The sequence below is a fragment of the Calliphora vicina genome, chromosome 4, assembly GCF_958450345.1.
Source record: "Calliphora vicina chromosome 4, idCalVici1.1, whole genome shotgun sequence".
In the NCBI taxonomy this organism is placed as follows: Eukaryota; Metazoa; Arthropoda; class Insecta; order Diptera; family Calliphoridae; genus Calliphora; species Calliphora vicina.
The window spans coordinates 41,873,636-41,888,195 of NC_088783.1; the positions used below are offsets into that span (position 1 = coordinate 41,873,636).

Genomic DNA, 14,560 nt, shown 5'->3' on the forward strand with positions numbered 1-14,560 from the left:
TTGTTTGGGTCAAATTTGTTCCCGAAGATCGTTAACGTTAGTAATGTTGAAGACCTTATAAAGGTTAAGATATTGTAATAATTTTTGAAATTTAGAAAGACAAGAAAATATCTATTATATATCGTCACATTAAAGGCAAACGGACGTAACTACACTTTTATTTTTTTTTACAGGAGAACCAAAAAATGTTAGACAATCAATAAATTCAAACGTTCGTTTGAATTTCGTTAATAATGTTGTCATTTCTGATCGCAGGGGTCTAAAAATTTGCCTCAAAAACTCGATTTTGAATTTTTGTGTAGTTACGTCCGTTTGCATATTTAAAATGAATCCTGGTTTGGTCAGATTCTTAAAACTTGAAAACGACTGGACCAAATTGAATACATCCTTCTGAGAATTTGTTCATAATTGTTATACGAAGGTTTAGGAAAAATAAAGGTCGAAACATTTTCAACAGGTGGCGCTGTAAGCGGTTATTTTATTTGACAGCTTATGATATCTTCTTTCTAATTTGATATTTTTATACCCTTCACCTTCGTGAGAAGGGTATATATAAGTTTGTCATTCCGTTTGTAATTTCTACAATATAATTTTCCGACCCTGTAAAGTATATATATTCTGGATCCTTATAGATAGCGGAGTCGATTAAGCCGTCTGTCTGTATGTCCGCCTGTCTGTTTGTCTGTCTATCCGTCTGTCTGTTGAAATCAATTTTCTGAAGAACCCAGATATCTTCGGGATCCAAATCTTCAATAATTCTGTCAGACAAGCTTTCGAGAAGTTTCCTATTTAAAATCAGCAAAATCGGTCCCTAAATGGCTGAGATAAGAGGAAAAAACCAGGACAACCTCGATTTTTGACCTATATCTAGATTACTAAGTCATTAATATAGACGATATGGATATTTAATGATAGATATTTCAAAGACCTTTGCAACGACGTATATAAAACCATAGTAAGTTGGACCTACAATGGGTCAAAATCGGAAAAAAATATTTTTTATCCTAAATTTTTAATTTGTATTTTGAAGTATAATTTGATGAAGGGTATATAAGATTCGGCACAGCCGAATATAGCTCTCTTACTTGTTTTTTAAATCGATTTTTGCGAATCTGAGAATTATTAATATAAAAAACTGATGGTCTTCACAGATTAAGCGTATAATCTCAAAAAACGCACTATTTACTGGCCATTTAAGTTTTTGTTGAAATTTTCATATAATAATGTTTTTGATGAAAAATTAAATTGATCTCAGATTATGCTTATTTTCTCAAAAAACAACAGGAAGAACCACACAAGTTTTCTATGAAGAACTGTTTAGAATCAGAAATACTTCCAGTGGTTTAATATTGATTCCGCCTGCCATTTGGCAATTCACTTTAACGAATGATGAACTTATCACTAATGCATATCCAAGCATTACAAATTGATCAACCGCGTTGAAAACTATGTCGTCAATTATCCTCGTTCAAGGGAGAAAAATGACAAATTCCGCGAATTCCCTTGACTTTGCCGTTCCAGTTCAAATGTATTCAGTTCCCATTGAAACTTGCATTCGTGATGACAAGTCACAAGGGCAGTCGCTGGAAGTGTACGGCATAAATCTGGAAATGTGATGATTTTTTCACGGCCAGCGAGTTCTCGAGTTGGGAAACCATCATCACTGTATGACTTAAAAATACGGGAGTTACATTAGATTATATATTGTCATTTTGAAGGGTACATATCTGCCATTTGTTCTCACTTATTTATTGAACATTACAGTGTAAACAACAAAGTTTTTTTTGCTTCGAAAATGTCGAATTTTGTACAAAAAAAGCGTCATATGCGGGAAGTTTTGCTTTACTTCTTTAATTTGAAAAAAAGTGGCTCTGAAGCTCACCCGTGAGCTATGGGTGAGCTTCAGAAGATTATGGTGGTGGTGTTCCATCGGTTTCAACGTGTGAGAGATGGTTTGTGCTGTTCAGAAGTGGTGATTTTGACACGGAAGTCAAAGATCGACCAGGCCAGCCAAAAAAGATTGAAGGCCATGAATTGGAGGCATTACTCCATTAAGATTGTTATCAAACTCAACAAGAACTTGCAAAATCATTAAGAGCTAATCAAGCCGCAATTTCAAACCATTCGCGAGCAGCAGGATTCCTCCAAAAGTAGGGAAATTAGTTAGCATAGGAATTGAAACCGAGAAACCTTGAAAGACGATTTTGTATGTCTGAAATTAAACTTGAATTCTATAAAAGAAAATCATTTTTGCACCGAATCATTACTTGCGATGAATAATGGATCCATTACAATACAGTAAGAGATCGTATGTGAAGCCCGGCCAACTAGCCGAATCGATTGCAAAGCCAAATGAGAGCAAAGGGGTCCTATCTATTATGAGCTGCTGAAATCTGATCAAATCATCACAGGGAACCTGTACCAAACTCAACTGATTCGTTTGAAGCGAGCATTGGCCGAAAAACTCCCAGAATATGTAATATTTTATTATAACAACTGATTTATGTTCCAGAAATTGCCCCGTCCGTAGTAGTCGGACGGGGCAATATTTGTTTCGATCGATGCATAACGCTCTCTCTGGGATATACTTCACTTTGGAACAATGTATCCGATATTGACTTGCTTCTTCTTTGACCTCAAAAGATGAGCAGTTCTTTTGGCTCGGAATTAATATGTTGCCAGAAAGATGGGAAAAGGTCATAGCTAACAATGGCCAAGACTTTGATTAAATTTATATTGAATAAAGGTTTTGAAATAAAAGCTAAACATTTTAAAAAATTCCGCATTTTTAAGTCATACACCCAATACAAATTATCAAATAAGGAACAGAATCACAATAAATACATTGCTGGTTAGATTATAATAGAGAAAGAATGTTATTCTAATCAATGTTCTCTTTATGACGATCACTGCTTTAAAGCGTTGATCCGAGAGCTTATTTGTTACGGAGCTAGGTGAAACCATGGAACGATTTGAAACATTTTCAATAGGGAAGGTAGTTACATGGACGGACATTGTTAAATCTATTCGGAAATTTAATCAATCGATATACTTTAACAATAGATTTGTAGGGTATACAAAATCAACCTGTATATGGCAGAGCATTGTTCTAACACTGGTCTGTACCAAATTTAATTCGTGAAATCTAACAAAAACATTGATAACTGTCATAATAGTGACACTATTGGTTATGTTTTGGTTTAACTGCTACCCTCCACAATTATGTCATAAAATTCACTTTGTATCACAACGATATTTCAAAAATGTTACTTAATTATTGTTTATATTATATTGATTTTGTATTATTTTATTAAATAACACACTAAATTTGCATTTTTGTCGCCGGTAGTAAAAATTCTATTCAACACATTTTATTTTGTCAACAATGACTGTTTAATTTTTGATTTATTTGTTTATATATTTTCTTTGTAGCATTTTATCTTTTGTTGCAAATTATTCAAATTAATAAATTCTATAGAAATTTGATAAAAATTTCTAGACACGAGTGGTTTTTTATCTGGAAATATCAACAAAATTTTATTGAGGAAACCAGTAGGAGATGAACAATCAACCAACCAACCAACCTGTTTATATTGCTCTATGCTGGAATTGCACAATAATACCTGAACCATTGTGTCTTGAGGAATTTAAGCACTTGAGGGAAATTAAATTTTTAACACTTTTTTAATAAATTGTTTTAATACTGTTAATATTTTGTTTAAATTGTGTGAAATTTATGGGAAATAATATTTTTTCTTTTTTTAAAAAAATTATATTCGTTTTCGTTAACACGACGATCGTTTGCTACTGTTAGTGGAGAGAGCAATGAAATATGTTGCTTTACTAAACCCGTTCGCGTTTGATTCATAACTGAATTTGAAATTGAAACTTCACACTTGGCGATCATTTCAAACGGACGACGACGACGACGACAGCCGTTGTCGCTCTTTTGTTTTGTTTTGGTTTTGTTTGTTTGTTTTTGTGGTTGCTTTGTATGTGGATCGTTGATGTCGTTTTGTTCGTCGATCATCAATTATAAAAATGCTGTTCCCAAAACAAAATAAAACGAAAAAAATACAAAATAATTCAAAAGAATTTCAAATAAAAAATTTTCGTTTTCAACGAAGTCTAAACAAACGATTTGTTGGTTATTAAAAACGGATAAATAAATGTGAGTGTTGTACGACAAAAAGTCTGTGATCGTACGATGGAATATAGCTTGGGTATAGTTTGGTTTGGAGGAGACGAAATCGTAACTCAAGTGTTATTAAAGTGCTGGCTTTTTTGTTGACGATTGGCTAAGCAGAGGGTGTGCATTGTATTCTTTATCATTTTAAGTAGAACTGAAATTCTAAGAAGATAAAAAAAGCTTTGTAGCCATAAAATCAACCGTCATTAAGGCCAACAACAATATTTGAGAACACTGTATGATGATCAATATGTCGTTGTAATTGTCAGACTGTATGACGATCGTTGTGCACTTTTTTTATGTACATTTTTATAGGTTTGCATGAATATAAGTGCGATATTATGTGCTGTGATGTTAATCTGATGGTCGTCATCTGTTTAAATACATATCTCCTCATGCTTTTTGTGAGTAACCAACTGGTTAAGAGGTTTTTGTATGTATATTGTATTGCATTGTATTATCTACATTGAGGTTTTTGAAATTGAACAGAGGTTTTAAATTTCATTTATAGAAAAAAATATACATACATATAAATAAATGTAGAATTATGTATTTGAGTTCGAATCACACTTATCCCTAATTTCACAGTTTTGAATTCTACAAATCGAGGTTGGAGTCTACAAGGCAGCCGGCGAAGAAGAACATCAGATCGAACATACTGGAACAATCTTTACACGGGAGTAAAGTGAATAAACATTTAAAGAAAATGTGTAGGGAGAATAACACAGTGATACAAAAGTGAACTAAAACAAGCTATATTCGGAATCTTATCCCAGCAGTTAAGCAAATAGCAATGTATCCCTTATTGACAGTAATTGTAACTAATGTTTGACCACTTAACTGACTCCAGTCTATATAATTTGGGTCATTTGTTACGTATGTGCTCTTTGTAGTACAGAGAGAAGTCAATTGGTTACTTTATACATCCCGGGTAATCTATTGTGAAGTCAATTGTCACTTAAGTGTCTCTAAGTAATCTAGAGTGTAGTCACTTTGAGCGTTAATTATGTACTAAATTTTTTTCATTAGTAATGACTGGTTTTATATTTGGATCAGCTATCAGAAAGTTTCTCTCCACTATCAATGACATCATGCAGAAAGCGTTTAAAGATCTCTCGTCCTGAGCAAAAACTAAAGGGTTGGTTGTAAACCCATCGAAGACGGAATTAGTGCTCTTTACCCGGAATTACAGGGTGTAATTTTTTCATTTACCGAAATTAGACGACGTTGAGCTGATTTTATTAGGGGAATCCAAGTATTTAGGGACCTTCCTTGATAGCAAAATGTCTTGGAAAATAAATACTCAGGAGAGATTAAAACAGGGCCTTAATGCCTACTATACATGAAGGAACTACATTAGCAAGAATTGAGGTTTGTATCTATACATCTGTTGTTAGGCCTATAATTATTTCTGGTTGTACAGTGTGGTGAGAGTCAATGAGGAAACGTAGTTATAGGATTATGCTCAACAAAGCTCAAAGGAGTGCATGTCAGGATATAACAGGTGCCATTGGCAGTACCCCAAAGGCGGACTTCGATATAATCTTCATTCAGCTTGCTACCCACTGAGAATTATGTTGAGAATGTGGCGGCAACAAAACTTAGACTATTTGAGTCCTCGTTCGATAAACCATTGAGGGTAGGTCACACTAGAATATTCTATAATCATAGGGTCACGACCTTTAACTTCAGTGTCTCACCCGCAGTAGAGTTCCTCAGTAGGGACGAATGGGTTGGATCCGATCAACTGTTCGATGGGGGTGCAGTCATAACAGATGGATCCAAGATGGACTCTGGCACAGTGGCAGGGGTTTATATGGTCGACAACGATATTAAACGGTCATATAGACTTTCTGACGAGTGCAAGGTCTTCCAAGCAGAGATCATCGCGATCTGGAAAGCCACAGAGTTGATAAAAGCACACGTCACTGAGGGATCTGTAGTGTTTATTGATGTGGACAGCCAGGAGACATTTAAGGCTTTGAAATGTCACTTAATATATTCTAGATTATTTTTTTAAAAAACAAACACATACTGCGAATCATTTTGCTTGTCTGGAGAAACACCCAGAGTCTCTGGCAGGAATCGAACCCACAACCCTTAGATTGATAGTCCAGCACACTATCGTCTAGTCTATTGGGGGGGTGGAAGACTGCAGGAGAGCTCTTGAAGAGTTATTGATACACTACTCACTCAGATTGTGTTGGGTACCAGGGCACTGTAGCATACAGGGAAATGAACTTGCCAGCAATGGCTCAGATCTTGACCAGGGTACTTGGGACCTCCGATTTGTCACTACTACAGGCTAATATTTGAAAGAATCCGTGACTCCACCAACCAACCCTGGAATAGTAGGACGGATTGTCAAGTGTCAAAAGACTTTTGGCCAAAACTGGCTGCAAAGGCAACCCGAACACTAATAGGGTTGGATAGGTGTAGTCTCAGAATACTAGTAGGAGTGATAACCGGTCACTACTTAATTGGGGCCTTCATAGGTAAATCGGATAATAGCACACAGGATTTTTGTAGGGTGTGTGGGGATGTAGAAGAGTTGGAGACAGTAGCGTACATTATGTGCAACTGCAGAGACTACAGAGTCACAGATTTCTCATTATCATCATCTTTTGGTGCTACAGCCCGGTGTGGGCCTTAACCTCATTCACTTTCTTCCAATCGGATCTGTCTTATGCAGCGTTCTTCCAATCCGTTATATTGGCTTTCCTGCAATCTTCTTCGACTCCATCAAGCCATCTTGACCTTGGTTTTCCCGTTTGCTCTGGTTCAGCATGGAGTAGCATTCATAATTTTTAGTTGCGCTCTATTCTGTGCCATTCTAGCTACGTCTACTGTCCAGCTCAATCTTTGGGCCTTTATAAACTTCACCACATCTTTACCTTCGATTATATTGTCGACCTCTCGGTTGCTTCTTCTAAGGAAGCCTCCGTCGTCATCACGTTTTGGTACATATATTCTTCTTATAATTTTCCTTTCAAAGATTCTCAGATTTTCCTCGTCTGCCAGCGTCAGAACCCATGTTTCACAGCTGTATGTTAAAACTGGCAGTACAGCTGTTTAGTATAACCTAATTATCAATGTTCGTGGTATCAGCTTCGACTTAAATAGTTTGAAATGGACATGGAATACCTTATTGTCAGCTTGAATGCGGTCGTTTATAGAGAGGTGCATGTCGTTGTTACTGTTTACCAAGGCAACAGATTTCTACACAGAGAAAACAGATTCGTGATATCTACCGAATTTGTTGCCAATAGAGTGATTCTACCTTAGTGACCGAATTTTACAGTTGTGGCTACAAAATTTTTAAAGGGGTAACAAAAGTTTGGTTGCTATAACCGAAAATCTTCTTTGTCAACTGGCTTTCTGTTTGATAGAACCGAAAAATTCTATGTGTGCAACCATCATTCGATTGGCTTCAAATTCGGTTGTTATCACGAATCTGTTTTCTCTGTGTAGATGATCTTGGGAGTGTGGCTGGCTGTAAATTGAGTACCATACTAGGTTTTATCAGAGGAATAGGTTGACTATTTAAAGGATATATCGTTAAACTGAGACATGATTTGGCATGTCACACTCTCAAGCACTTAATCGTCCCTGTACACAAATGATTCGAAAAAATATGTGAACAATACTATCGTCTACCAGTTCATATTACTGTTTTCCAGTCTGTGATCATTAAGCATTAAATGGTTGAAGAGGTTTGATAACAAAATTTCAACTTATGTTTTTACCAATAGTCAAGAAGTTATTACAACCCTAAGGAAACGAAAAGGCAGACAAGCTATACATGATACCATCACGTATGGATACCATTAATCTGGAAAATTTCAAAACCTTCCCAAGGTTTAAGGATGAACTGAAGGAGAGGGCAATAAACCAAAACGACCAATATCCTTTGGGAAACCCCAGAACTAAAGAGAACAAAAGATTAACATTTATCCATAAATTTTAGTTTGATTCAATTTTTAACAGATAATTTTCCAAATTAAAACATATAAATAGTGATAACTTCAGTTTAATTTGTTATTGTTAACGAGGGTAAGAACTTTTAAATTAAACAAAAACTGAATAATGTTTTCAACGAAAATACCCCTATTAAATATTTATTCCACTGCACTTTAAAACCAACCAACCAACCACCTTAGCAACACTCTGGTTCCCTGCAGTAGTCATACTCGAACATATAACCCTCTTCATTAAAGCCTTGTTGCCGTGTTACTACCAACAAACAAACTGAACTGCATACCTTAAATTTGAGTCATTCACATTTAAACAACATAATTTACATTTTATATTTAACGACTCAATACTTATGTGTTTAAATAATTTGAACATCTTTTGTTTTGTTAAATGTTTAAAATGCTTATTTGCCAAAACTCACAGAAAAGCGGTAGAGTCATTTTAAGTTGACGACTGTGTCACACTAATTAATGGGTGTATTGATGTTGTTTTTGTTGCTTTTAAATAGCTCATAGTATAAATTTACAAAGTGGCGTCATTAGTTTAATGAACACGAAAAAAATACTCGTCATACTCTACAAAAAAAATATAAAAAATTAAAAAAAGAGCAGGAGTTGATGGAGGAGGTGGAGGGGGCAATCTCTCTTTCTCTCTCAGTCAATCATGATGATGTTGGGGTGATATGAAAATGAACCAACAGAAAATTAATTGATGTAGGTAAGTTTCTAAACTCATTCATTCACACACGGCCACAAACACACACGTGCACATTTTAACATTTTTAATAGAGTCATACTGTTACTGTGTCACTGTGCTGTATGATGCATTAGAATTGAAATAGATTAAAGGCGAAGAGCGACATAACGGTACTAAGCGGTACTCTTTTCGAAAGAAAATACAAAAGTGTGCCTACAGAAAATACTGATATAAACAGGATAGAAAATACTGTTATACACATGATTTTCTAGAAAATACTGTTATACACTTCATTTCCTATAAAAAATACAGATATACACAAGAGTTTCTATAGAAAAAACTGTTATGCTCAAGCAAATGATGCTATACACTAGATTTTTCTATGGAAAATACTGTAATACTAACGATTATCTATATAAAATACAATTAACTTGTTAGACTTAAGATTTTCCATAGAAAATACTGTAATACACAATTTTTACTATCGAAAATACTGTTAAACTTAAGATTTTTCCATAGAAAAATACTGTAATACACAAGATTTTCTATATAAAATAATGTTATATACAAGATTTCTATAGAAAAAAACTGTTATACAGAACATTTTGTATATAAAATACTGTTATAAACAAGACTTTCGATAACAAATACTGTTATACTCAAGATTTTCTATTGTTTATAGTTATAGAAGATTGATTATGGAAAGAAATATTATACAAAAGATTTTTAATATAATAAACTGTTATACTCATGATAATATAGAAATATACGCAAGATTTTCTATAGAAAATACTGTTATACACAAGATTTTCTTGTGAAACTGATGTTATACACAAGAAATTTAATAGAAAATACTGTTATACAGAAGATATTCTTAAAAATGCTGGATATACAATAGACGGCATATGTTTTGAACGCAGTTATTGTTTTTTAATAATTTTTATGTCATTTTATGATTTATTCACACTCAGTTTTTGAACATTATATTGTAAACAACAAAGTTATATTTTGCTTCGAAAATTACGAATTTTGTAACAAAAAAAAACGTCATATGCGAGAAGTTTCTTTAATTTGAAAAAAAGTGCCGCTGAAGAACACCAAAGCTTATGGTGAATGTTTTTGTGCGGCTCAGCAGTGGTGATTTTGACACGGAAGAAAAAGATTGCCCAGGCCAGCCAAAGAAAGTTTGAAGACCAAGAATTGAAGGCATAACTCCATGCAGTCTGTTGTAAAACCCAACAAGAGCTTGCAAAATCATTGGCAGCTACTCAATCAACAATTTCAAAAACGTTTGCGAGCATCAGGATTCCTCCAAAAGCAGGCAAATAGGGTTCCATACGAATTGAAGCCGAGAGACCTTGAAATACGATTTTTCATATCCGAAATGATGCTTGAACGCTATAAAAGAAAATCATTTTTGCACCGAATCATTACTTACGATGAAAATGGATCCATTCCGATAACCCGAAGCTTAATAGATCGTATGTGAAGCCCTGCCAACTAGACAAATATCCATGACGCCAAGGTAATTCTCTGTATTTGGCGGGAGCAAAAGGGTCCTATCTATTATGAGCTGCTGAAATCTGATCAGACCATCACAGGGAACCTGTATCGAACGCAACTGATTCGTTTGAAGCGAGCATTAGCCGAAAAACTCCCAGAATATTCGGCCAGACATGAAATTGTAATATTCTATCATGACAACTCTAGGCCACATGTTGCAATACCTGTTAAAACTATTTAGAATGAAGTGGTTTATAGTCCATACCTTGCCAGCTCTGACTACTATTTGTTTCGATCGATGCATTATACAGAAAACTTTTAATAGAAAATATTGTTATACAGAAGATTTTCAATAGAAAATACAGTTATACACGAGATTACTGTACAAAAAAAACTGTTATACAGAAATTTTTTTTATAGAAATTACTGTTATACACAAGACTTTCAATAAAAAATTATGTTATAAAGAAATTTTATACAAAAGAGTTTCAATGAAAGATATGTATATATGTATGTACAAAAAACTACAGCTATACGCATGATTTTCTATAGAAAATACTGTTATACACAAGATTTTTAATAAATAATCCTGTAGAAATAACTGTTATACAAAAAATTTTCAGGTTTTTCTTAATTTTCTACCATCTTTGAACTGAATAACGAAAATTTCTGAGAAAGTCCACTTAGAATTTTTTGGGGAAATGTGGAAAAATAAATTTTTTTTTTTGGTTTTTTGGGCTTAAAGGTTTAAAATATTATCAGCCCAATTATGAATAAAAATTCCGCGTGAGTTTTTTCCCTTTTCTCATTTTTCCTATTCAAACTCAATGGAAAAGAACTCCCGGGGAACAAACTCTTGCGGAATTTTTTATTCATGTAGGCGTGACCGAGAATAAATTTTTCGTCATTTTACTCAGAATCAATAACTCTAATAACGGTGAACTTTTTTGCTAAAATCGACATAAGACATTTATTATTATACAACTCATAAAAAAAACTAAAAAAACTGCTTTAAATTAAAGTGACATAATAATTTTTCCAGTATGTAGACTTTCTTGGGCTACTGTATATGTATATTCTGGATCCTTATAGATAGAGGAGTCGGGTAAGCCATGTCCATTTTTCTATCTGTCCGTCTGTCTGTTGAAATCAATTTTCTGAAGACCCCAGATATCTTCGGTCAGACATGCTTTCGAGAAGTTTTCTATTTAAAATCATCAAAATCGGTCCACAAATAACTCAAAAAACCAGGAAAACCTCGATTTTTTACCTATTTTCAATCTATATCTGGATTACTAAGTCATTAATATACACAATATGGATATCTAATGATAGACCTTTGCAACGACGTATATAAGACCATAGTAAGTTGGACCTACAATGGATCAAAATCGGAAAAATTTTAACCCGAATTTTTCTTTCACCAAAAAAAAATTTAAAAAACAAAAAAAAAATTTTAAAATTAAAAAAAAATTTTAAAATTTAAAAAAAACTAAAATGACAAATCGAAAAAAAAAAATTTACAAAATTTAAAAAAAACCATGGAAAAAAAATAAATTTTGTTTACCTAAAAATATTTAAGTATTTTGAAGTATAATTTGGTGAAGGGTATATAAGATTCGGCACAGCCGAATATAGCTCTCTTACTTGTTTATCATGTCTTTATATTGGAGGTATATCGTACGACAACCAGAGATTGAGAAAAGGAGGCTAACTAAAGCTGATATGTGGTTTGTCGCCTTAACGCCTCAATTGTAAACTATGCTCAAATTAACGTCAAAATAAAGACACGACACTAAGATAAATGAGTAATTAAAAGAAAGTTGGAGATTTCTTTACACAAATAAACAAAGAAAACCTACAAAATTACTTAAGTTGAAGTTTATTTTTACCCTCTTGACGTTTATCGCCTTAATTGTAATTTATTTACAAATTGAAGTTTAAATACACACGCAGCAGAAAAATAAAATAAAAAAAAGAAGACAGTTAAAATTGAGTAATTTGTAGAAAATTGTGTGTGTTTATCTTACAAATTCTTATCAGTCTGAGTGTGGAGACGAGACATCCATCCAGCCAGCCAACAATTCCTTTTGAAGTTTTTCGATATTCGAACATTTATTAACAAGTTAATGGTCTGGGGGACAAAAGCATGTGTGCAAGCAAGCTCGTGCTGACGGTACAATAATGAATATTTTGTAATTTTGTGAAATTTGTTTGGTTTTTATAGACAAAGTATTGGTATAATGCGTCATTGAATTTCCATTTTATTGGCTTAAAACAAATTCTGCGAAGCAGAGACAAAAAATTATCATTTATTACCATTTAACAACAATTTAGCATTTAAAGCAAACATCCTTAGTTTATACTTGGAATCCATACCTACAACACCTACCTACCGCACACTGGGTCTTTGTTTATTCTTTTCATTTTTTTTTTTTGCTTTTTGGAAATACATATTTATTCATATACAATATAAGAAAAAATTATTGCTAAAAAAAGTTTCTGCCAAAAGATGATGTGTGAAGATAATTTTGAAAATGTCATTTAATATTCTGTAGAAAATTGTTTAAAATATTGACGTTAGTTAGAATTAATGGGAAATTGTAGGTTTTTAAGGTAATAATAAATTGAATTTGTATTTAGAGAATGTTTTCATATTGTTCATTAAAATTGCCACTAATTAAGCAACAATTTCCGTTCGAAGTAGATATGTATGTAATTAGAAATGATTCTCAAGAAATTTTCAAAGAAAAACGCAATTATTTTTCAATAAGATCAAGACTAATTAAAAAAACCAATGTTAAAAAACAAATACAAAATAATCTTGATTATTGCTATAGAAAAAACTGTTATACACCAGATTTTCTACGGAGAAGACTGTTATATACCAAATTTTCTATGGAAAAAATTGTTATACAGAAATTTATAATTGAATAAACTGTTATACACAAGATTTTCTATTGGGAATACTGTTTTATACTATTTCTATAAAAAATGCTGTTATACATACGTTTTTCTATACAATAAACTGTTATACACCAGATGTTCTATACAAGAATCTGTTATACACCAGATGTTCTATACAAGAATCTGTTATACACCAGATGTTCTATACAAGAATCTGTTATACACAAGATTTTCTATAGAAAATACTGTTATACACAAGATTTTCTATAGAAAATACTGTTATACACAAGATTTTCTATAGAAAATACTGTTATACACAAGATTTTCTATAGAAAATACTGTTATACACAAGATTTTCTATAGAAAATACTGTTATACACAAGATTTTCTATAGAAAATACTGTTATACACAAGATTTTCTATAGAAAATACTGTTATACACAAGATTTTCTATAGAAAATACTGTTATACACAAGATTTTCTATAGAAAATACTGTTATACACAAGATTTTCTATAGAAAATACTGTTATACACAAGATTTTCTATAGAAAATACTGTTATACACAAGATTTTCTATAGAAAATACTGTTATACACAAGATTTTCTATAGAAAATACTGTTATACACAAGATTTTCTATAGAAAATACTGTTATACACAAGATTTTCTATAGAAAATACTGTTATACACAAGATTTTCTATAGAAAATACTGTTATACACAAGATTTTCTATAGAAACTACTGTTATACGTAAGATTTTAGACATTTTCTATAGAAGAAACTGTTATACACATAGAAAACTGTTATATACAATATTTTTTATAGAAAAGAGTTATACATACGATTTTATATAGAAAATACTTGTATACTAAAGATCTTCTATAACAAAGACTGTTATACACAAGTTTTCCAATAGAAGAAACTGTTATACATAAGATTTTCAATAGAAAATTACTGTTTTACATACGATTTTCTAAAAAATCAATAATACTCAATTAGTCAAGTCACAAGGTCTCCTCCTATCATGTCATATTGTCATAATGTCCTAATATGTAAATAAATAAAAAATACAGAGTATTATTATTTTAGGACATTTTTAGCTGGAAAGTCAATAACAACATTTTTAAACCATTATGAAATATTAGGACATTTTGACAATATGACATGATAGGAGACCTTGTGAATTGATAAAATATATGTATATTATAACGGACACTGTTACAAACATTAGAGTGCTAAAAATGCATCACGTCAAACTGTAAGAATTGAAAATAATATTTTCTTTAAATT

General features: G+C 32.5%; 1 protein-coding gene across 3 annotated transcripts in view; it reads right to left on the minus strand.

The window, feature by feature from the left end:
• Positions 1-14,560, minus strand: part of Ptpmeg2 (Protein tyrosine phosphatase Meg2) — a 155,431-nt gene that overhangs the window by 68,214 nt on the left and 72,657 nt on the right. The window contains exon 1 of one of the 3 annotated variants that reach the window (XM_065510270.1): positions 3,585-3,744. The exons of the other annotated variants lie outside the window; for them this stretch is intronic. Within the exon in view, the coding sequence (XP_065366342.1) occupies positions 3,585-3,632 (48 nt within the window). The 5' untranslated portion in view covers positions 3,633-3,744. Of the gene's footprint in view, positions 1-3,584; positions 3,745-14,560 lie in introns of those variants that run through there. 3 annotated transcript variants of the gene reach the window in all.